We start from the raw sequence: 24,158 nt of genomic DNA, 5'->3' as shown, positions 1-24,158 counted from the left end.
GCCAATGAGAGCGCTAGTTTACATGTTTACAAGCACTTTTTACAACTGTTTACAAGTATGTGACAGCCAGTGACAGCGCTGTATAAATGTACTGTAAATATGTTTCATAACAAAAAATATAAAAATAATAACAAATTACAAAGGTTTTTGTCGTGAGATGTTACCTATTTTAGAGAATTGTCATTATTTTTGTTTATAATTTTATGATATTGAAAATGAACAACAACAAAAAATACCGGTAGGACCTTTTTGATTTAACTTTGTTTTAAATCGATTATTTTTATTTAGGTAAAATTATCATAATAGAAAAATATTAGTATTTTTGATGTTGTAAAATTTATTCACCATTTTAAAAATTAATTTACGCAATTCTAATAATAATTAAGAATTGTTTCTGTAACTTTTTCTTTTGAGTATTATTTAAAATTCTGCAAAAGTTGAGAAAAAACAAAAGTTACACATAATATTTAATTTAATCAGTACAACTAATTAATAATTAAAATTAATAAAAATTAGTAATTCGTTTATATACATTTATTAACATGAATTTCTATTGAATGTTTTACAAGTTACATTGTTATAATAATTAGTGTAGATGGCAAAAATAGAATAATGTTATTATAACTTGTTAAAAAATATTTGTTTATGCATCTTCAAAACTTCTCCGTCAACAATGATAAATGATAATATAAATAAAGAACGGATGAAGTGAAAGACATTTTTAATATTTCGCTATTTAGATCCTAAAATTATTTTTAAAAACCAGTGCTTATTATTTAAGCATTTGTAAAAAAATCAACACTGTTCTTGTTTATTACATTTTAATATCGCAATAATTTTCAATAAAAAATTCAATTAAAAAGTCTAATTAAAAAAAAATACTTTCAAACCTAAATTAAAAAATGAAATATGTTTTGCGAATTTAATCAAAATTTCTTTGAATTACATTCATTAATTTTGTAAATACCACTTTTTGTTTGGAAAAAGTGAAATATTCAAATAGAATGACATTTCTTTTGAGCGAGCTTTTGAGTGTACACATTTAAAATTCTTCAAAAGTTGAATATTCCGAAAGGAGAAAATTCTATTTATGAGTTCACAATATTTATACATATAACGCTTTTTGTTTTCTTTAATAAATTACTTTTTCTAACTATCGTTATAGTAACGAGATTTTTAAAGTCTTGAGAGAAATTTCATAGACATCAAAAGAAGCATATTAAGCCAAATGAAGAGAGACAATTCGCTTTCATATGGCCTCATATGCCATATCAACATTTACCCTCGTTACAGAACCGTTTAAAAATTCTTCGAGTTCATCTCGTTCACGATTTTCCTCCTTTGATTTTTGTAATGATCGCCTTTTTTTCTTCTTCTCGGATTTTTCCCTCTCTTTCTCCTTGTCTTTATCCTTGGATTTTTTCTTCTTTTTCTTTTCTCTGTCCTCGTTCTGTAATATAAAGGATAAAATAATATACTGGCTTTGCACTAATTTATTTAAATTAAATATATTGATTTAAATTTATTTCTATGGGGAAGCAAAAAATAGCAAAAAGTAGCCTTAAGACTAAAAGGAAGTCCACAGTAAAAAATTATCTATCAAAAAATTAAATTTCACAACTAAAAAACTTATTTCAGTCGATACAATACGCAAAAAAAGTATCTTATTTTAATCAGGGTTATCACAAGATTTCCTTATGTATTTCCCGGTTTTTCAGAAAGAATATTAATTTCTTTCTTTATTCTGCCAAAAACTTCAATTCTAAATTTCTATAAAATTCAATTATTTTCAAAATTTTCAATTAGAATCCTTCAAAAATAAGATTGAATAAGAATAATTTTCAAAAGTAAAAATATTCAATTCCGTTGAATATTTAATTTATATCAATGAAATTTGACAAAATTTCCAATTGTCTCAATTTTTGAAAATTATTTTTGGGAATTCAACTATCTTCAACAAATTTTAATTCCAAATTTTCAAAAATTCAATTTTTTCCTTAATTTGTGAATTAAATTATTCAAGAATACAGTAATTTTTGTTTTAAAAAAATATTTAAATACTTATTGTTCTTCATTTTTTCACAGGAATTTGAATTTTTATAATTTCAAGGTAAAAACTTTTAAAATTTAGGGGTGAGTGGGGCAAACCGGCCATACTAACGGTTTTTTTACTCTCTTGTGACTAAACGAATAGACCGATTTCATTTTTCGATGGCTTGTTTGAAAGATCATTTAATTGCGCAACTTTTTTCCAGAGACACATATACTCTATCTTTTGTTGTTTAGTTGCTGTGTTAACTTTAAAAAAATTTGCAAACTGGAAGACAATTATTTTTCATTGGAAGTACACTCGATTCTCGTTATAACGACGATCGGGACTTCAAAATCTCGATATAACGACAGAAGGAGAAGATCCTACTTCACGTTCTATTCAAACGTCAAATACGTGCAAAATTTTTCGTAATGTATGTTTATTTATATTAAAAGTTTTTAAATTATAGAATCAGTTTAAAGAAAAAGTAAGTATTTTTAATAATAATCGGATCACTAGATTCTTTAGGTTAAATAAAGTTAAGAGTCGATTAAATTTGTCGTTTTTTTTGAGTTAACCAAAATTTTGGTTAAATTGAATTCTTAAATTCGTTCGTGTTTTTTTTGTCGTTGTATCGAGAGTTTTAATGTTCGTTATAACGAGAGAACGTTGTAACGAGATTCGTTATAACAAGAATCGAGTGTAAATATTTTAATGAAAAAAACATTTTCTTGAAACTCTGATACAATATAAATATCCTATGGCCGGTTTGCCCCACTGAAAACTGTCCGCTTTGCCCCACAGGCTCATTTTGAGAATAAATATTTGTTTAAAAAAAACGCTTTGCAAATTCATCAAAGTTTTTGGTGGTAAATATTCCTGAGGTGTGTACCTTCAAAACCTAAGACCTAATATTTGCAGGGATCACAGTGGCATTTCCACTTGAAAATAGGTAAAAAAGGGGATTTTTCAAAAGAAAAAAGGGGATTTTGAAAAACACGATAAAAATTATTTTGTTACAACATACAGGGTTTATTTTTTTAAACTTTTATTTTTCCTTCTATTTACAGCTTTTTGGATTAAATCTGACTTCTTTTGCTCCTTTTTTCTTAAATAATTTAAGAAAAAATAGCCATTTTTTCTTTTTACGGTATAATATGGAGTTTTCTAAGGTTTGTTTTATGTTGCGCGCTATTTAAACATTTTATAAAAATAAAATCAGGGTGTCCAACAAGGATTTGAGAAAAAGATTCCCTGACTTTTTACTTTCCTTATTTCTTCTTCGACTATAATATAGTTAATAAAATATAAGAAAAAAGTAGGGTTGCCACCTCATCGCGGCTCTCGGCCCGGAGAATTTTTCTTGACTATAAGGTGTAAATGCTCCCTAAAGCTTCTACCATACAATAAAGAATATGGAGAATAGTTACTAATTCAGTCATGATGTGTTATTGTTTCAATACTTAAAATTAAAAGTTTTTTTTTTAAATAACCGAAGACCGGAAGAATTTACTTGCGGCCCGGAGATCTACTTCGCAGCCCGGAGTCTCCGGGCGAAGCCCGAAGAGGTGGCAACTCTAGAAAAAAGTAATCTCATACTTAGAGGAAAAATCCTCTTCTAATATCCTCTTAATGTTTTCCTCTCAAAACAAAACTATTCGACTTGAATGTATATTATTTTTATTATTTATTAATTCATTGTTTTATTATTGACATTTGTCAAAAACATTGAATATTTAAAGGAAATAAATGAAGGAATAAATATATTAAATAATGTAAGTAATTAACTTTTAGTTATTAAATATAATTATTTACTTAAAAACATTAAATTTAGTGCATAAAATAAACTTTTCTTCATCAGTTTATAACTACAATTTGCAAATAATATCCGAGAGAAAAATCCTCTAAAGTGAAGAGTATTAATTTTGATACCATATATAAGAGGAAAATATGCATTCAGTTTAGAGGATTCCGCATTAAATCAAGATTACTTCTTTTAGGGTGAGGGATAAATTAATATCGAATTAGAGTAACAAATAGTAATAAAAACCAATTTAGTCTTGTTAGATTACTAAATTTTTAAATTCACAAAAAATTTTAACTTTCTTATTAAATTTATAAAAGTGTCCCTGACTTTCCTGAACGCTGAAAACCCTGTAAAATCTTTTTAAAAAATTATTAAATCATAATTTTTACTTTTCAAAAAAAAATTTACTGAAAAAAGGGGAATTTATTTTTTTTAAGGGGAAAAAAGGGGACGAACTGTAATCCCTGTATTTGGAAACCAGCGTTGCATAAACAAAAGTAAAAAATGTCAAATTGAAAAATTAAGGTATACTACACATGGTTGTTTCAAATTTCTAAATAGCACTTTTGACAATTTCGCCATTTCAGAGATATTGACACCTGGCCGGTTTGCCCCACTCTCCCCTAACCCTATTTTTAAAAAGTACAACTTAAAATCTTCCAAAATTCAATTATTTTTTAGAATTTTTAAATAAAGCAATTCAATTTATTAAAAAGAATTTTTTAATAATTTAAAAAACTAGTCAATTTTCTGAAAAATTTTAATAAACAATTTTGAAAATGATTGCGATAAATTTGTTTATTTTGCAAATAATTGAATTGTTCCACGGAATTTCATTAAAATTTTTGAAATTAATTAAATTTTTCAAAAGAATTTAAATTTAAAAAAATTGAATCCTTTTTAAATTATTTTCAAAAATTTCAGTAAAATTCAGAAATTTAATTATATTTAAAAATACTAATAAAATTCTTCAGAAGAATTCAATTATTTTCAAAAATTTGAGATAAATTTCTTTTTTTTCTCTAATTTCAATACAATTTTAATTAAATTCCTCGAAACTGTTGAAAAATTCTATTAAAAACATTAAAGATAATTGAAATTATACGAAGAATTTTATTACAAATATTGAAAATAATTGAATTCTTTAAAGAAATTGAATTTTGTTCGAGAAAATCTACTAAAAATAATTGAATTTCGGCACAGAATTTTTTATTTTTCAAATAATTGTATTGTTTTGAAGAATTTCATTAAAACTTTTTTTGTAGTATTTTATCAAAATTTTTTTTAATAATTTAATTATTCGCAAGAATTTTGTTACAATTTAAAAAAATTATTGAATTTGTTTCAGGAACTGAATTCTTGCGAAGAATTTGATTACTTATGAAAATTATTAAATTTTTGCGAAGAAATTTAATAAATTTTTTAAAAATAATTGCATTCTTTAAAAGAATTTTATTAAAACTTTCAAAAATAATAAAATTCTTCAAAAGAATTTAAATATTTTTAAAAATTGTGTCTTATTCTATTATTTTTAATACAATTATTTTAATTAGACTTCTCGAAAGAATTTAATTATATTCAAAAATTTTAATAAAATTCAGAAAGTCAATTATATTCAAACATGTTAATAAATTATTTGAAAAAAATTCAATTATGTATGTTCAATAGAATTTTAATTAAATTCCTCGAAAGAGTTGAAGAATTTTATTAAAATTTTAAAGATAATTGAATTAATTAGATGAATTTTATTACAAGTTTTAAAAATAATTGTATTAAACATATTATGTGAATTACTGTGAAGAATTTTACTATGTATTTATAAAAAAATAATTGAATCCAAACGAAGAATTTTATTAAATTTTTTAAAAATAATTTAATTTCTAAGAACAAATTTTTTTTTATAAAAATAATTATTGAATTGTGGTCAAGAATTGAAGCCGCGCGTCGTAAAGGGATCTAACTTATTCTTTATCAAATTTTAACTGTATAGAAAAATAGACACTATTACATATCCTTTTTCAAATTTCGCAATAAAAATTGTATAATTATTTATTTATTTAAGATACTTATACAAAAAACGGTTATAAAAATAAGTAAGTACTGTTGCAAATTAGTGTGTCAATAAGACTTGTTTTACCATAGTTAGTAAATTGTAAGAACGTAAATTTACAGGTGGAGCGAATAAGTTCACCTTCGATACCAATGCTGAGCAATTAACAAAACCCTTGATTATTTTATAAAAAAATAACAAATCTGTATATAAAAAACGCGCTGACAACTTTGGAATACTCAAGGCCATTATGACATTAGTGTAATCATGACTATTTCGTTCATAATTATAATATTATAATACCCAACATTATATAATTAAAATTTTTCTATTGTGCGGAAGAAGAATCTATCTCTTTTCGACTTTCAACTTTTTAAGATAGGTTATAAATAATCGATTTGGTGAAGTTACATAAAATGTCTTCAAAAAGAAAGAGAAAACCTTCTGAGTGGAAAAATAATGAAAGGAAAAAATTTAAAATTCTATAAAATCCTAAGAAACTTGAAGCGAAAAGTCAAAAAAAGAGAAAATGATTTTTAACTCCATAGTGACAACATTGTGGAAAATGGATCTATCTAAAAAATAGTGTTATTTACTTTATTGTAAACATTAAAAAATTTCTTCCATGAATTGTTCCTAATGTTCCTACGAAACTATAGTATACCAATCATGTTTACAAAAAAAATTTCTTATTCGTTAAAAAAATTTACAAAAAAAAGTAAGAATCCGACAGTAGTCGGCCACCTGAAGCAATCTTTTTAATTAACACTGTTTTAAAAGTGCAATTCATAATTTTTTTCGAATTCTTTCATGTAATGTTGTTTCTTACGATCAAACAAAACTATTAAACCAATCATGTAATCGGCCACTTAAAAAAGCTTTCAAAAACCGTAAAAAATTTTTTTTTTCAATTACAAAAGCTTAGATTTGTTTATGATCACCTTAGAAATGATTAGCAACAAACAAAATATTTTTATCTCATACGGTTTTATAGCTATTCAAAATTGAAAAGTGTCCGACTACTGTCTGGTTTACCCTGATTCGTTTTGTAAAATTAATAAATAAAATTTATTTAAAATGAATTTTATAAAAATTTAAAGAATTTGCAAATATTTCAGTAGTGAAAACAGAAAATACAGTGTTACAAAGTGATAAATTGAAAATTAAATATTCTTTAAAAAACTATATTTCATAAAATGCTTCCAAGAAGGAATTTTTATACGTGTTAATAATTATAAAAATAATAAAAAACCATTCGATATTGAATATTTTAATAATTTAATAATTAATGAATAAAAAATGTTTGCATCGTGGAAAAAGGATCTAAGTGAATTTGTCATTTAGATCCCTTTTCCACTGGAAAAAATAATTTATCAATTTTTTATGAAAAAATAAAGAAAATACTAGAGAAACACTTTATATAGAACAGTTTTTCTTCTCTTTGGAAACATTTCAAACAACTTTTTTTATCCAAAATAATTTAATTTCACTTTTTTTCATTTTTCTCGAAATTAACATTATCAAGGTTAAATCCCTCTTTGACGCGCGACTTCAATTTTTGTAAAATTTTTAAAAATAATTTAATTCCCACAAAAAATTGGTTATTTATGAAAATAATTGCATTGTATTAACTATTTAGCGGGTTTAAAGTAGTTTAAAATAGTTTGAATTCTCAAAAAAAAGAATTTTTTCCAACAACAGTTGAATTTATTAAAAGGAAAATACCTTCTCCTTGTGTTTCTTCTTCTCCTTTAAAACGGGACTGCTGCCATTCGAACTCAATTGTCTTACACTGGAAGTATCAAGAAGTTCAAGATGAACATTAGAACTTGTCATACTGACATCGCGACTTTTGTCACTAAATTCGAGTCTATCTTTCCTCGTGCTATTACTGCTGACATCCTCCCCGCCTTCTGGACTCTGTCGCCATTTCGAATCCCTTCCCAGCCAACTATCATAAGTATCCGAATCTTGTCGATTATTCAAATCGAATTCACTTGAACCCTGAAAGTCGTGCTCAATGGAAGACACAGAGTCACTTTTTTGTATTTGCGAAATTTCCTGACTCGATTCAGCTCCCTGTAATTCACGTTTGTGTCTCGATTTACTCAATGGATTTTCCGTCAGTTTCAATTGCACTGGTGTTGGTGACTCGTCGGCTGACGATAAATCGTCCTCAAAACCGGCCACCAACGGATTCGCAGTTTCTGTATCGCTGAAATAAAAAATTAAAAGTATTATTTCTTTTCTTCCCGTTTAAATTATAATTATATTATTAACTATAATAATCGTCTTATTCATTCTTTCATTCTGTCCACACCTAAAGTTAGTTTTTGTGTATTCTTTTGTTTTTTTTCTTTAAAAAAAATTTGTTTTGACAAATCGAAAATATGCAGGTATTTTTTCATGATTCATAATAAAATAATATTAAAAATTAGAAAATTAAAAAAAAATTGATGATTAACAAATGAAAAATTTACCCATTTTATTTATTACATCCTTTTTTTATAACAAATTTCGTTTGACTGATCTAAATTATGCAAATTTTTCTCTTCTTTATTTATAAAAAAAAGAAAATTTGTTAAAAAATTATGATTAAGAAATAGTAAATAAATACCCATTTTATGCATAATTTTTATTTCTTAATAACAATATTGTTTACAAACTCATTCTTTTATTTTGGGAAAAAAAACATTACATATTCCCGTTTCTTAATATTTTTGTAGAAAATTTTCAATTTTCATAAGGGAATAATTTACATTATTTCAATTTTTTAATTACAATTGTTTTAATAAAATTCAAATTTTTTTTAAAAAATAAACGAAACAAATGTTTATAACTTCTATAGTTTCTCTCTGCTTCTATTTGTCAAATACAAATTTTCAATGAAAATGAAAATTTTTGAATTTGTAGAAAATAAAGGAAAAAATTTTACTCAAAAAAAATGTTCCGTTACATTTTTACGAATTTCTTTAATTGTAAAATTATTCAAAAACATCAATAATTTCGTTTGTAAATTAATATTTAATTATTATTATTTTTCCACAGGAATTAAGACATTCAAAAATTACAAATTCAAACCTTTTTGAAATTAAACAACTTATAAAAGTATTTTGCTGTAAAACATGAAGATATTGATTGCTTTGGAGTGATCGATGTCTTTAAGTTTATAATAATTAAAAAATTAATGAAAGAAATTTAATTATTGCAAAGAAATTTATAAAAAATTGTAAATAATTGAATTCCTGTGGAATTTTTTATATTTTTGACAATAATTACATGTTTGTGTACGATTTAAAAAATTTTTTTTTCAAATAATTGAATTTTTCTAGGAAAATTTTATTAAAATAGTAGATATTGAAAATAATTGAAATTAGGACAAGAATTTTATTGTCATTTTTTTAAAATAATTGAACTTTGGGGGAAAATTTTGTTATTTACAAAGATAATTGGGATTTTGACGAGAATTTTTTTTAATTTTAAACATAATTGAATTTTATGAGAAGAATTTTATTACTTTTGAAAAAACCGCTGCCAAGTTGTACATTTTGCTTCCTCATAAGGAAGATTTGCATTCGTGACGATTTTCAATTTTTCAAAAGAAGGTTATATGGACTCATTTTCATCTATAACATATGTATATTCAATTCTGAGCAAATGTCCAGATGTATGTGTGTGTGTGTGTGTGTGTGTATGTCACAAAAATTGTGTACAAATTATCTCAAACAAATTTTGATGGATTGTCTTGAAATTTTGCAGGTTTATTGCAGTCATTAATACCTAAAATCTGACACAAGGATTTTCAAAAATATCTAAAAAAAAAAATTTTATAGGGGAGAGGTACGCATGTTGAGACGGGTTCTGTTTTTCAGTTATAATTTTTAAAAAACAAAATTTAGCGAAAAATTCGAAATGCTTTCTTAAAAGTATTGTCCAGGGCTACAACATTGCCAAAGAAAGTTATTTTTTTTTCGACAAAATTGAAAAATTTATAGCTGATTTTTTAAACATGTTATTTTTGACCAAAAAAAAAAGTGGTACGCACGTTGAGACACCCATAATAATTTATTTTAAATTGAAACAAAATAAATAATTACGTCAGATTCTAATTGTTTGTTGTTTATTTACTTATTTTGATGGTCTTAGCTCAAAGAAAAAAAATTAAAACATTAAAAATTAACTTAAAAATAATAATCAAAAAATAAAATTTTATTTTGCACAAAAATAATTAATCGAAATTTTTATATTCGCAATTTTTACAGGTGAAGAACATGTAAAACGCTTAAAAATTATGGATTCAAAATCAATTTTAATGACAGTACTATTTTCAAACCGTGAGCGTTTTAACCTGCGTACCACAGTGTGTCTCAACGTGCAGACCTTGCTGTTATTTTTTTAAAGCTTTGAAATTATTTGTAGATGTTAACGTATGTCTAAATTTTCGTCGGAACTATAAAGTAGAACCAAAATTGATAAGTAAATGTGACGCGATCTGAAGAAAGGGACCTTTGAAGCAAAAAATTATAGGTTATGTTTGCAATTTTCTAAATGAAAATACAAAAAAAGGATCAACTGTCAATATAAATCATTGATGTTTAAGTCTTCATTAAAACTAAAATATTTAATAAACACTGATTTTAATTCGAAATAAGTAAAAAGAAACTTTCAAACAAGAAAAAAGTAACTCTAACCCAACCTTAAAATGATTTGCTTCTAAGGTCCCTTTCTTCAGATCGCGTCACAAATGTTATCCGCAATTTTTTCTGCCACTAAAAAATACAGTAAATACACTAAACAGAAATTCTAAAAAACACTTTTTTTAACTAAAAAATTGGTTCGCTCTAGTTCTACCGAAAAAAACAGGAGTTATTGCGCTTTTTTTAAATAAAAAGTTTGGTATTAATGATACGACAAAATGCCAATAAAATTTTTGGTATTATCAGTTACACAGGTTATAATATCTTAGTGTCTCAACGTGCGGACCGTCTCAACGTGCGTACCTCTCCCCTACAATTTTTTTTAAATTCAAAACAAAATTTTTTTTTGTATTTTTGTAAATAATTTTTTTATTTGTTAATATTTTAATTAATTATTCTCAAAATTACATTCCTGACAAGAAAACGAATCGATTGATGTATACAAAGTATATTTTTTATCAAAATTTATAAAATTAATAGAAATTTTTCTTTTTCACAAAAAATTCAAATTTTGTATTTTTTCATAATTTATTTAATATTAATATTTTTAAATGATTATTCTATCATAAAAAAAGAAGCAATTTGCATATGAAATAGAGGTGTGTATTTAATCGAACCGAACATTAATCGACTCGACAACAGAAAATTCGAATCATTTCGAATTGCAAAAGTTTGCAAACCGCAATATAATTACATTTAATTTATGAATATATATCTTGCTGCATCAAAAAGAAATTTCCTTAAGAAGAATGTATGCTTTGATTGTTATGCTTTTGAAAAATCATAATTTGGTTTTCATGGAGATTTGTACCTAAAATGAAGTAATGAATATATTATTAACTTTAGTAAATATTTTATATGTTTGATTGGATTTTAGCCAATATCATCAAAGTACATTTAAAATTTTTTGAATTTATTGAAATTGTTTAATAAAGCTTGAAATAAAGAATTTAATGATATTGTTTCCAAGATGCACCGCGAGGAGGTAGCTAGAATTTTGTAAGTGAATTACGTCACGAATTTATATTTTATATGTTGAGGAAGCTAAATGGTCATAAAATGAACAACTTGTTTATAATTTTAATGTTCATTTCATGAACACTTTGCTTCCTCATAGAAATAATAATAATTGAAATATAAGAATTAATTTTTATAAAAAAGTTAAAAATCATTAAATCTTGGTCCAAAAAATATGTTTTTATATATTCGATAAGATGGTAATAATAGTTTAATAATTACACATAAGTTAATAAACAAGAATGTTGACAAAATTATATTTTCCACAATTTTTGATTTTTCAAATACCAATAATTTGATAATTTTTGACCGAATCAGGTTCAAAAATAGGTCAATCGAAGCCTTTTTTAATGCTCTACAAGTTGGTAATGAAAGTTTTAAAGTTTCTTTTATATTTTTCAACAAAATTTTCAAAAAAGTGTTATTTTCGAAAAATTTAGATTTTTAAAACTTTAATATCTCTGGTTAATATAGACGAAAAATGTTCAATGAAGGCTCAAAAGATGTGTCTCAACAAACTCTACAAAACTAAAGAAAAACATTTATAGGTGCCCTAACATTTTTTTTAAGTTATGGCCAAAAAACGTTTTTTTACTAAATGAAAAATGCAAAAAAAAAAACAATATAGTTAAACTTTATGAATCGGGCTGAAAATACTCTCATTTTATGTCCCCCGGGGAGACCTACAATTTAAAAAAAATTGAGGCCTTTAGCTCTTTCTCGTTCTGAGATATTGAGGTAAATGGTAAATACTAACATTAGTTAGTACACACACACACATCGGGACAAATTTTTAAAATCCGTTTTTTGGACTTCGGAGGTCAAAATACGTCGAAATTTTTTTTTATTCATTTAGAACATTTATACGGGCTTTGCCCATTCGTACGTCATAAAGTACTAAAGGATTAGGTATAACGAAAAAAAATTTATAAATATGTCAAAAAATCACAATCGAAAATTTTGCTAATACAATCCTTCCTCTATGAGGAAGCAATAATTGAATTTCTTCAATAAATTATTTGCAATTTCTCCAAAATTGAATTATTTTAGTTTTTTCAACAAAAATTTGAATGTTATTTTTAAAATTGATAATTTTATTTAAAACATGAAGTAAAAAGTAAGCCGCGCGCTTTAGTGAGCGAATTATTGGTAGTTATATAATAATAATTCAGATATTCTGTCCTCATGTGAAATTATGGCTTTTTGATTCCAAACTGTCTAGTAAAATACTTCGCAGAAATTAAATCATCTTTAAAATTTTGTAGAGTTTAATTATTTTCAAAAATTTTAATAAAACAATGCTACGAAACAAATAAAATTACAGTTACAATTGAAATTTTCATAGAAATTGTATTTTTGTATTTAAATAAATATTGAATGTCTGCAAAAATATTAAAATTCTTTACAGAGATTCAATTATTTTCGAAATTTTTGATAAAATTCTTCGAAACAATTCAATTATTTTTATAAATAATGAAATTCTTTGCAACAATTCCATTTCTAAAACGAATTCAATTATTTTTTTAAAATTTTTAACAAAAATCTTCCAAATAATTAAATTAATTCCAAAAATTTTTATGAAATACTACAAAAAATCAATTATTTTCGAAAACGTTAATGAAATTCTTCGAAAGTATTCAATTATTTCAAAAATAAAAAAATTCAAGAATAGAATTGAAAGAATTCAATTATTTTAAAGAGTTTTAAGGGGCCGTACACATAATACGTCACGCGGCTAAGGGGTGGGACGGGGTCTGAGAATTGTGACTAAGTGTGACATGGGGGAGGGGGGGGGGGTGAACTCATGTGTTACGTCACAATCTCTTAAATTCAAAGATTATAAGAAATTATATGTGACAATGTCACTTTTTCTAAATAAAACAAGTTAAAAATGCTTTGAACTATTTAATATCTATTATGTACCTGTTTAACATATGTGGACGTCCACATGAAAAGGGCCCATTTTGGCACTATTGGAGTTATCTATATGGGCGTATTCCTGGCAAAATTTGGAGAATTTTGAGTGGTCTTAGAACTTTTTTGGTTGAAAATTCGCTGAGTTACGGAATTTCAAAGTTTAGAAAGCCAAAAACCTCATTTCGAGAAAAACGGAATTAAAGATTGCGATATCAACTAATTGTTGTATCTCTGGTTCTTCTTGGAAGTTATTCAGATAAGAATTGTTTTAAACAACAGGTTTTAAATTTTTAAAACCATCCCCCCCTCTTAATTTTGAAAATACGAAAAATCGACAATATGGGCCCTTTTCTAAAAAGGACAGTTTTTCTATTAAAAAACCATTTTTTTATAAGATTAATGATTAGGTACAATTTTATTGTGTCATTTGAAGAAAAAGAATAGATATTAAACTTATTTAAATTTTTTTAACAGTCTCTATTACGAAAAATTTCACGAAATATCGAATTTTTCATTTCTATGACTACAAAAACAAGGATTCTAACATCAATATCTCTGGTTCTTCTGGGAAGTTATTCAGATAAGAATTGTTTACAGTCCAGGACATCTTAAAGATGAAAAATCAACAGGTTTTAAATTTTTCCACACCTCCATTTTTAAAATGCGGATTACTTTTGCAAATGACCGACAAAATGGGCCCTTTTCCTTTTTCTAAAGAAAAAATTAAAAAATTAAAAATAAAAAAAAATTAAGATTTTGCTCTAAAATTACTAAATTGCGATTATCTCGAAAACTAGAACCGACAATATGGGCCCTTTTCATGTGGACGTCCACATATATTGGCATATTATTTATAATATGATAAATAATATATTCTCTTAATTTGAATCAGTTAAAAATCAAGGTTTTAACTGACAATCAGCAATGACTGACTTTTTGCTTCTGAATCAGGTATTTTTAACTGATTCAATAATTTAGAGTGTAAGATATAATATATATTGTCCAATGTATAAAATTTACAGTGAAATTGACGTGTGTGACGAGGGGTAGGGGGGAGGGGGGGTTCAAGATTTCTGACGAAGTGTGACATAGGGGGAGGGAGGGGTTAAAAATGGTCAAAAATCGCGTGACGTATTATGTGTACGGCCCCTAATAAAATTCTTCTAATTTTATTGAAATTTTTGAAAATAGTTAAATTCTTGCATGGAATTTAATTACAATTCTACCTATTGGAAATAATTGAATGAGAATACAATTTTTGAAAATAATTTTAAAAAACTGGAAAAGTAGGAAATTTTATCAAATTTTATTAAAATAAATTTTCTATTTCAAAGACATTTATTTTCTCACTTTAAAAAATTACATAATTAAAAATTATTTAAAATATTTTAATGTTTATTTAAAAAAAATTATTAACATATACACTATTCTTCTTTAAAACTTATAAAATTTTTGAATAATTATATTCAAAAATTCTAAAAAATAGTTGACTTTTGAAAAAATTGCAGTTGTAATTTTTAGAAATAATTAAATTTCAAAAGTTTTACATTAAAATTTTTGAGAAATTGTAATTATTTTATCAGTTTTAAAAATTGTTTTGAAATATAATGGTATTTTTAAAGAATGATATTCCGAAAAATTGCATTTTTCAAAAAATAATTAAATATTAAATACATTATAATAATCGTAAGTTTCCTTTCCGTTAGCAAATTATCTGCATTCATTTGTTTGTTTTGAAAATTAATTTTTGTGGGTTAAGTATTGGCATTTTTTATATTTTTAAATGTCAAATTTTGCAATGTGTTTTGATGTGTTTCAATCGTTTCAATGGTTATGTTCTATATTATCATGTGTTTAATTCAATTTTTAACTCTTCAACTATCGCATTCATTCTAAAGGTAAATACTTTTTTATAATTTAATTTAATGTATATAATTTAATGTTGACATTATTTCAATATTATTGAAAAAAGTTATTTGATTACAAATAATTATTTGAATATTATTAAAGACTATATAAATTTAAATTATCAAAGTCTATTTTACAAAATAGTAATTTAATACAATTTTTATTTCTTATAATTTTTATTACATTAAAATATTGTTTAATATGATGTTTATTTCATAAACTTTTAACATTTTTTTGTTTTATGTTTTAAATTAATACGTGATTCATAGAATATTCAACTAATTAATGAAAATATATTGGAAATTTTTTCAATTTAAAATATATTACATCAAATATCTTTTCTCTATATTTATTTAAATAATGTTAACATTAAATTATGGACACATACCTGACGAGTAAATGATAATTATAAAGTTAAAAATTCAATTAAACAACCAATGTATAGAAATAAAATTTTGGGGCTATCGTACGCCTAAAATTTACCTGACATTTTTTTTCTTTATTTCTAAAAACGCATTTAGAATTTTTTTTTAATTTGATGCTTTATTATATTATATTACATCTTGTAATTAAATAATTAATCCAAGTTATATTTAGTATTTTTACTACGGATTTTTTGTTTTCCAAAGAAATTAGAATTAAAAGTTGTTTAACTTTATCATTTTCAATTAATTTAATATTTTGCAGTTATGTTAGATTCGAAAGATACGGAATTCTTTGTTTAAAAAGCTAAATGAATAATTTTTTTAATTTTTAGAATAATTAAAATTTTCGTAATCAAAATTATTTTTAATTTTAAAATTGTTTTGAAAATAAAAGTATAAAATATGTAACAATTTTTGCAATATTTAATTTTCTTCGTACAACAAGAAAGTTTAACAGCGCAGTAACAGCATTTTAACAAAAATTTATCGGATTCACTTGTAATTCGTTTCTAATGCGTTAAATTTGACATTAAATTTTAGAAATTCAAAATTAATAAAACTTTCTTTTGTCTGACTTTCTTCTAATTTATCGAATTCAGTGATTTCTGGGGTGAATTTGGTTAAGTTTTAAAATGATTAATTTCTATTTGAATTCGTTATTTTAAATTTAGAAAATCTGATATGTTAATTTAATTCTTTTTTCGTTATGCACGGCAAAAAATATTTAGCTGGATATACATATTTCACTTTAGTAGCGAAATTTTGCAGTGCTTTGATTAATACTTTCGCTATTCTAGAGAAACTAATCGCTATTTCAAGTAAAACTTTTTTCAGTGTGTAATAATTATTATTTCTTTTAAAAGTATTTAAATTAAGATAAAATTCACTCAAAAAATAATTTTTCACCTCCTGCTGAATACTGACTGGCTATTTTTTTTTAATTGTGAATTAAATTAATTTTTATGACCCAGATATTAATTGGAATTGTTCTAGCTATAGTTCAGGTCTAGTAATGTAAATTCTATTTAACCTTCGCGCTACCGGATGGCCACCCAGGGTGGCCAAGCAATAAATAATGTTGTAAATCTGCTCGATTTTTGCATCAATCGAATCGCGATTTTAAGTCACTGAACAAAATTTTATCTACTTTCGAAAAATAAAAAAAATAAATTTTTTTTTACATTTCTTCTTGTTTATTTATAACAATTAAAAAACTATGTTCAACACTACTGAAAAACGTTCGGATGTTATTTTGTATATTGCAAAAAAATAAAAATGAAATCATGAAAGTTTCACAATAAAATTGTTTTATGTCAATAAATACAACATATTTTGATGTTACAATGAATTTTTTATTTGTTTAAACAAATTATTGTTGTTATTTACCAACTTTTTACAGAATGCACTTAGAAAGTTGCAGTTTTTTTCTAATTTTGCAATTTATTAATCTTATATGATCACAAATATGTAAAGAGTAAAAATTAAATTATTATTTAAACAATTTTTAAACAAATTATTGTTGCTATTTACCAACTTTTTACAGAATACACCTAGAAAGTTGCAGTTTTTTCCTAATTTTGCAATTTACTAAACCTTATATGATTATAAATAAAAAAATCAAAATTGAATTGTTATTTAAACCATTTTTAAACAAATTAATAATTCGTTTATAAATTGTAATATGTAATAATATAAGGTTTAGTAAATTGCAAAATTAGTAAAAAACTGCAACTTTCTAGGTGTATTCTGTAAAAAGTTGGTAAATAGCAACAATAATTTGTTTTAAAATTGTTTAAATATTAATTCAATTTTTACTCTTTATTTGTGATCATATAAGATTTAGTAAATTGCAAAATTAGGAAAAAACTGCAACTTTCTAGGTGTATTCTGTAAAAAGTTGGTAAATAACAACAATAATTTGTTTAAATAATTTTTTACTAATATTTATGATTCGTTTCAATAAATATTTTCTTTAATTTTTGATTTAATACTAAGTAACGTTAAAAAAAGAAAAGTTTTCAAAAATTTTCTAATCTCTTTGTTTATTTGAAAATTAAAGGTTTTTGCAATAACAAATTTTTTAAACAATTGCAATATGCATAAAACCTTTATTAAAATACAGCAATTGTATTAACACATAGTTATTTACAAAAAGTTTGATGAATTTTAATCGTTTTTGGAATATAAAAGTAAAAAAGCGTTTGGCCACCCCGGGTGGCCATCCGGTAGCCCGCGTATACAAAAATCTTTGGTAGCGCGAAGGTTAAATTGAGACCATTGAGTGAAATAATTATTTGAATTTTAGTTAGTTAAATATTTTTCTTAGGTAATAATAATTATTTTTCTTTAAAATTTTTTAAAAATAAAATGGATTTAAAATTTAAATGGTTTAAAATAAGCATTTCCATACAACATTCCCGCGCGCTTGCGCGCGGATAGTTTGGCTAGTTTTAATTAAATTTCAAAAAGAAAGTTTTAGTAACTATAATAATGAGATGTAAATTTAGTTATGCTTTCGAAAAAAAAGTTTTTAAAGTGAAAATAAATTTGAATGCTCACCTGTCGGAATCGACGTGCTCTGATTGTGACTGTTGCCCACCTTGGCAGCCCTCCTCCAAGAAGGACTTGTCCAGCACATCATCGTCAGGAACGAAATCCTCGACGCTCGTCAATGGTGAATTTAAATTAATCCCAGCAATATTTGGCAATTTCTCCCCATCCTCCTCTTTCTTATTTCCAAATATCTTCGACATGAACGACTGTTGTCGTAATTGTTGCGAATCACGTTTCTCTTGATTATTGCCAATAATTTCAGGATTATGACCCTCTCTCGGTGTACTGTTGTGCGAGGAATGGTGAGGCGAAGTCTTGATTAAATTATCCGACATTATTTTCATTAATGCATTATTGTCCTTCTTTGGCGGCGTTCTTAAATCGACATTATTATTTTTCACCGGAATTGGAGTACCGGCACCAATTGGTCCCGATATCGTTGCACTTCTCTTTAATTCATGATTGAGATTCGTGACTGCGGCATTATTGCTTGACGATAGAGCATTGTTACTCGACGATAATGGAACAACGTTAGTCATTGACGTCGAATCGGCAACAGCTCTTCGTCTATTTACAAGATTGTCTAAAAATTTATTGTAATTCGCATCATCACTTTCTTGATAGAGATCCAATTCTTGAATTGTCAATCGTGTCTCGTCTTCGTTCGTTTCGATTTGCTTCAACAGTGTCTCGCGTTGTAATTGTAAAAATGGAAGATTGAAAAATTTATGCAATAATTTTAAACCAAATCCATTTCTCATTGATGTCTCTGCGTATCTTACCTGAAAATTATGAGTTTTTATATTATATAGATTTCGCACTTGATAATTAATTTTAAAAGAAGTATTAAAAAGTAGTTTTAAGGAGATGTCCAAGTCGATGTAAAAATTCAATCGACTTGGACACTCCCTTAAGACTGAAAAGAAGTACATAATAAGAAAATAGTTATCGAAAAATTAAATTCTTCTAAACAAATTTTATTAAATTTTTGAATTTAGATACTCGAATTTTTTCGAGAAATTCTATTGAAAATAATTGGATTTCAGCGAAGAATTCATTTTATTATTGAAAATATGTCATTGAATTGTTTCGAAGAATTTTATACAAAATTTCGAAAATAATTGAATTTCTCAGAAGAATTTTAATATTTTTTAATTATTTTCAATACAATTTTAATTAAACTCCTCGAAAGAATTTAATGATATTCAAAAATTTCATGAAAATTCAGAAATTAAATTATATTTAAAAATGCTAATAAATTTCTTAAAAAGAATTCAGTTATTTTCAACTGTTTGAGATTTTCTTTCTCTTATCTGTAATTACAATTTTCGAATATAACAGAATTTTTTCTAGAAATTTACTGAAAATAATTTATTTTCGGCGAAGAATTTTTTACTTATTAAATAATTGTATTGTTTCGAAGAATGTCATTAAAACTTTTGAAATTGATCGAATTCCTGCAAAATAACTGATTTTTTGTAGTATTTTATCAAAATTTTTTTAATTAATTTAATTATTCGTATGAATGTTGTTACAATTTTAAGAAATAATTGAATTCGTTTTGAAAATGGAATTATCTCTTATGATTTAAAAAAATAATTAAATTCTTTCGAAGAATTTTATTATTTATGAAAATAATTGAATTCTTGCGAATAATTTTATTAAAACCTATTACAATTTTTTAGAATAATTTTTTTTATCTTATCTATTAGCGAATTTAAAGTAGTGCAAATTCTAAAAAAAGGAAAATCAACTTTTAGTGTTAGAAATCTAAAAAAAGTATCATTAGCAAATTGTATAAAAAGTAGTAAATACTAGGTTTTAGGAGATGAGTGAAGCCTAATTTTTAACGATCAAAAGTAAAATTAGACCTGACTGAAAAGTCAGAGAAAAGAAAAAATGTAAAGAAGTAAAAAGTCTGAGATACTGAGAAAATAATAAAAATAAAATTTAAAGTTTTCTTACTTGTGCCAATCGTCCTTGTAAAGTATCAATAAAATAAGTGACGTGATCGGCAGTAACTGTTCTATGATGCGACATATCGCAGTGATTGCCGAGAACGATAACAGGTATGTGACTTGGTATTTTCGGAATTTCTCGTTGTACATAATCAAAGGTCCAGGATTTCGTAATATCCATCATTATAATAACGCCATTGGTCCCTTTGTAAACGTCGAGAAATTCTGCGTCTAATGCCGGTTCCTCGATAATATTTTCAGCCGGTGCCGTGTCCATTTTTAAACCCTCCATTTTCCGTCGTCTTCTACCTCGATCAACAACATCCCAAACTTCCACCTTGACAACATCGTCAGTCGCTTTATAATTCCACTGAATACTCGCCACTTGTATCTCCTCCGTTGGCACATATTCCTCGATAAACTTTTGTCCTTGAAGACGATGAAACAAACAAGTCTTGCCCACATTCCTGTCGCCCTTGATGATTATTTTCACTAAAAGCAATCACAACATTTTCTTCTTCTTCTTCTTCTTAAATTATTTTAATACAAACGAATAATTGCCGGAATAATTGATTATTTCTTAAAATTAAATTCTAAAAAAGAATTTTATGAAAATTTTTGAAAATAATTTAATTTCTGGGAAAACTTTTATTCCTTTTGAAAATACTTGAATTTTTTCGAGGAATGTAGTAACAATTGTATTCAAAGTAATTAAAGTCTTTTAGACTAATTTTATTAAAATTTTCGAATATAATTGAATTTTTTCGGTAAATTCTATTAAAAATAATTAAAATTCTGCGAAGAATTTTTTTCTTTTTGAAAATAATTGAATTGTTTCGAAGAATTTTATTATTTACGAAAATATTTAATTGAATTCCTGCGAAATATAATTGATTTTTTTGTAATATTTTATCAAAATTTTTAAATGAATTTAATTAGGTATTCGGAAGAATTTTGTTATAATTTAAAAAAAAATTTCAAATCGTTTGGGAAATTAAATTTATGCGAAGAATTAATTGAACTACACTGGGGTCAAAAAGTTTCAGTACATTTGTACTGATTACTTTTAAATGCTCGCTTCACTTCAAATTCAAATATTTCTGTAAAAATAGATGCAAGATGTATCAAACTAGGATCATTTTAAAGTTTAATAAATTTAGAGTCAAATAGGCTAAGATACAACCAATTTAATAATGTAAATATTGAAAATATAATTCTTTAAAGTTAGAGATTTTTTGTTAAAATTTCGATTTCGAAATCTGGAGTTCAAGCGAACGCCAATTGAAGAAAATTTTTTTAAGATTCGACAGTTGTACAATATCAAGTACAAATTCCATTCTTTAAGGGGGTAGTCTGGGTCTTTTGCACGTATTTTGATGAATTTTATATTTCATAGTGAAATTTATTTAAACATTTAAAAATTTTTACATATTATTACACATATATATTAAACTAAATAAAAAAAAAATTTCTACATTTTTTGTTGTTATTAGTGAAGAAATGTCGACTTAAAAAAAAATCTCTAAAATCTGGTTGACATGATATCTTCAGTCAGAACAGACTGAATCAAAAAATTCAAACGGATTATTAAAATATAGGTAAGTGGTTACAGCCTGAACTAAAATAAAAAAATTTTCATTGAAAAATAACAAAATGGCGGACTTTTTAGTTTTTTAACCCTTCTTTTGCAACTAAAATTGTTTAAAAAACAGGTTAAAAATTATTTAAAAATTATGATTTTAGTTCAGGCTGTAACCGCTTACCTATATTTTAATAATCCGTTTGAATTTTTTGATTCCGTTTGTTCTGACTGGAAATATCATGTCAACCAGATTTTCGAGATTTTTTTTCAAGTCATCATTTCTTCGTTATTAACAACAAAAAATACAGAGGAAATTTTTTTTATTTAGTTTAATATACATATGTGTAATAATAATTATGTAAAAATTTCACTATAAAAAAAAACTTCAAAATACGTGCAAAAGACCCAGACTGCCTCCTTAATTCTAATTTCTAAACCAAAATCATTACAATATATTAAGTATTTTCTTCAAATTTTATAAAAATAACTACTCTTGCTCTCTAAATTTTTCAAAGAATATACATAAATTGCAAATTCGTCGTTTCCGTTCACTTGTTTTATCAACTAACCACACTTTAGAAAAGTATGCATCTCTTTGTTATTGTAAAATAAGAAAATTGGCACTTAGAAAGAAAATAAGAAATAATGACAGAGTTAAAATTTGTAACATTAAAAGAAGAGGGATAAATTTCATGTAAATATCTTAAATTTCCTACAATCAAGAGGTTCTATATTTTTCAAAAGTGTGGTTAATTGAAAAAACAAATGAATAGAAACGAAGAAATTGCAATTTTATATTCTTTGAAAAATTTAGAGAGCAAAAGTAGTTATTTTTGTAGAATTTGAAGAAAATACTTAATATATTGTAATGATTTTGGTTTAGAATAAAAGAATAGAATTTGTACTTAATATTGTACAACTCTAGAGTTGGAAATCGAAATTTTCACAAAAAATCTCTAACTTAAAGAATTATATTTTCAATATTTACATTATTAAATTGGTTAGCCTATTTGATTCTAAATTTATTGAACTTTAAAATGATCCTAATTTGATAACTCCTACATCTATTTTTACAAAAATATTTGAATTTGAAGTGAAGCGAGCATTTAAAAGTAATCAGTACAAATGTACTGAAACTTTTTGACCCCAGTGTATCTGGAAGAATTTTCTTACAATTTTAAAAAATTATTGAATTCATTTTAGAAATTGAATTCTTGCGTAGAATTTTACTAAAATTTTTAAAAATATTTGTATTTTTCAAAAGAATTAAAAAATACAAAATGTTTTTCTTCTAAAATTTTTATCCGTGTGGCTTCGAATATTTAATAAAAAATAAAAACTTACTATTATACTGAACTCCCTTTGCGAATTTTCTCTGCAAATTCGAGGGCATAGATTGATGATTCGGTCGTGGCGATGCATTTCCCTCGGATTTGCCTGCCAATCGTTTGAAAGCCGAGAACATCTTTGAATTTTCGTCCCTTTCTCTGTATTAAGAAATCAAATACTCCATTAATTTAATTATAATATACAATTTCTTTTATATAATCATAAATTCGAATTCGATCAAATATTAATAATACCTTAAAAAAATGTACGATATTTTGACCTAATTACGAATTGGGATTTTTAAACTCGAACAAAATATGCAAATCTCTTTTTGACACATAGGTTAAGTTCAATGTACTCTTCATTAAGTCACTGTCATACTAGTAAATCTCCAGATTATATCAGAAAACGAAAAGAAATACAAAGAGGAGAAAGAAAAACAAAGTGAAATAAAACAATTGCCTGATTTTTTCGAAATAATTAAAGTCCAAAATGATTTATAATTTGTAGCATTAGACAATTTTTACAATTTAAAAAAAAACGAATAAAAAAATATTTACTTTACGACTTTTTAAAGACAATTAAAATAAGGAATACTTACTGATCACGACATTCAAAAATATGCCTTATCGTTTAAAAATCCTAATTTAATATCATTTGGATGAAAACCAGCTGACAACTGTCAAACATATGGTAAATAATCAAAAAACTTAGGTTGGTACTCCCTGGCGGGAAAATGCTGTGAATTTATCACGTTGGTACTGATTTCAAACAAACAACTTGAATTTTATTCTCGTGCGTAAACAAATAATTAAAATACCAGTTGAAAAAATTATAGAATTGAAAATAGATTTTCGTATGTAATTTCTGCCACTTAATGTAA

At 25.0% G+C, this 24,158-nt stretch overlaps 1 protein-coding gene across 2 annotated transcripts; it reads right to left on the bottom strand.

Moving 5' to 3' along the window:
• Positions 1 to 877: 877 nt before the first annotated feature.
• Positions 878 to 24,028, bottom strand: LOC122509836 (rab-like protein 6). Of its 2 annotated transcripts, none has more exons than XM_043624106.1 (6): positions 23,877 to 24,028; positions 23,291 to 23,433; positions 20,372 to 20,856; positions 18,413 to 19,188; positions 7,615 to 8,104; positions 878 to 1,450 (listed from the first exon to the last, which is right to left on the bottom strand). In XM_043624106.1, exons 2-6 carry the CDS (start codon positions 23,409 to 23,411, stop codon positions 1,250 to 1,252), a joined length of 2,073 nt encoding a protein of 690 aa, XP_043480041.1. In that variant the 5' UTR covers positions 23,412 to 23,433; positions 23,877 to 24,028; the 3' UTR covers positions 878 to 1,249. The 2 variants fall into 2 exon arrangements, with proteins under 2 accessions (XP_043480041.1, XP_043480042.1); XM_043624107.1 differs by lacking the exon at positions 23,877 to 24,028 and adding an exon at positions 23,530 to 23,688.
• Between the last annotated feature and the right edge of the window lie 130 nt (positions 24,029 to 24,158).

The sequence above is a fragment of the Leptopilina heterotoma genome, unplaced genomic scaffold (assembly GCF_015476425.1).
Source record: "Leptopilina heterotoma isolate Lh14 unplaced genomic scaffold, ASM1547642v1 Lhet_63, whole genome shotgun sequence".
Lineage (NCBI taxonomy): Eukaryota > Metazoa > Arthropoda > Insecta > Hymenoptera > Figitidae > Leptopilina > Leptopilina heterotoma.
The sequence above is the reverse complement of the archived record's forward strand: the minus strand, read 5'-3'. Positions and strand labels throughout refer to the sequence as shown.

What these genes read in the sequence shown, in the direction of transcription:
- LOC122509836 (XM_043624106.1), bottom strand. Translation starts at nt 23,411, where the DNA reads ATGTTCTCGGCTTTCAAACGATTGGCAGGCAAATCCGAGGGAAATGCA. An exon ending in AAAGGGAGTTCAGTATAATA is followed by an intron (nt 20,857 to 23,290) that starts GTAAGTTTTTAT and finishes GATTGCTTTTAG; the next exon opens with TGAAAATAATCATCAAGGGC. An exon ending in GAGCACGTCGATTCCGACAG is followed by an intron (nt 8,105 to 18,412) that starts GTGAGCATTCAA and finishes TTTTTATTTCAG; the next exon opens with CGATACAGAAACTGCGAATC.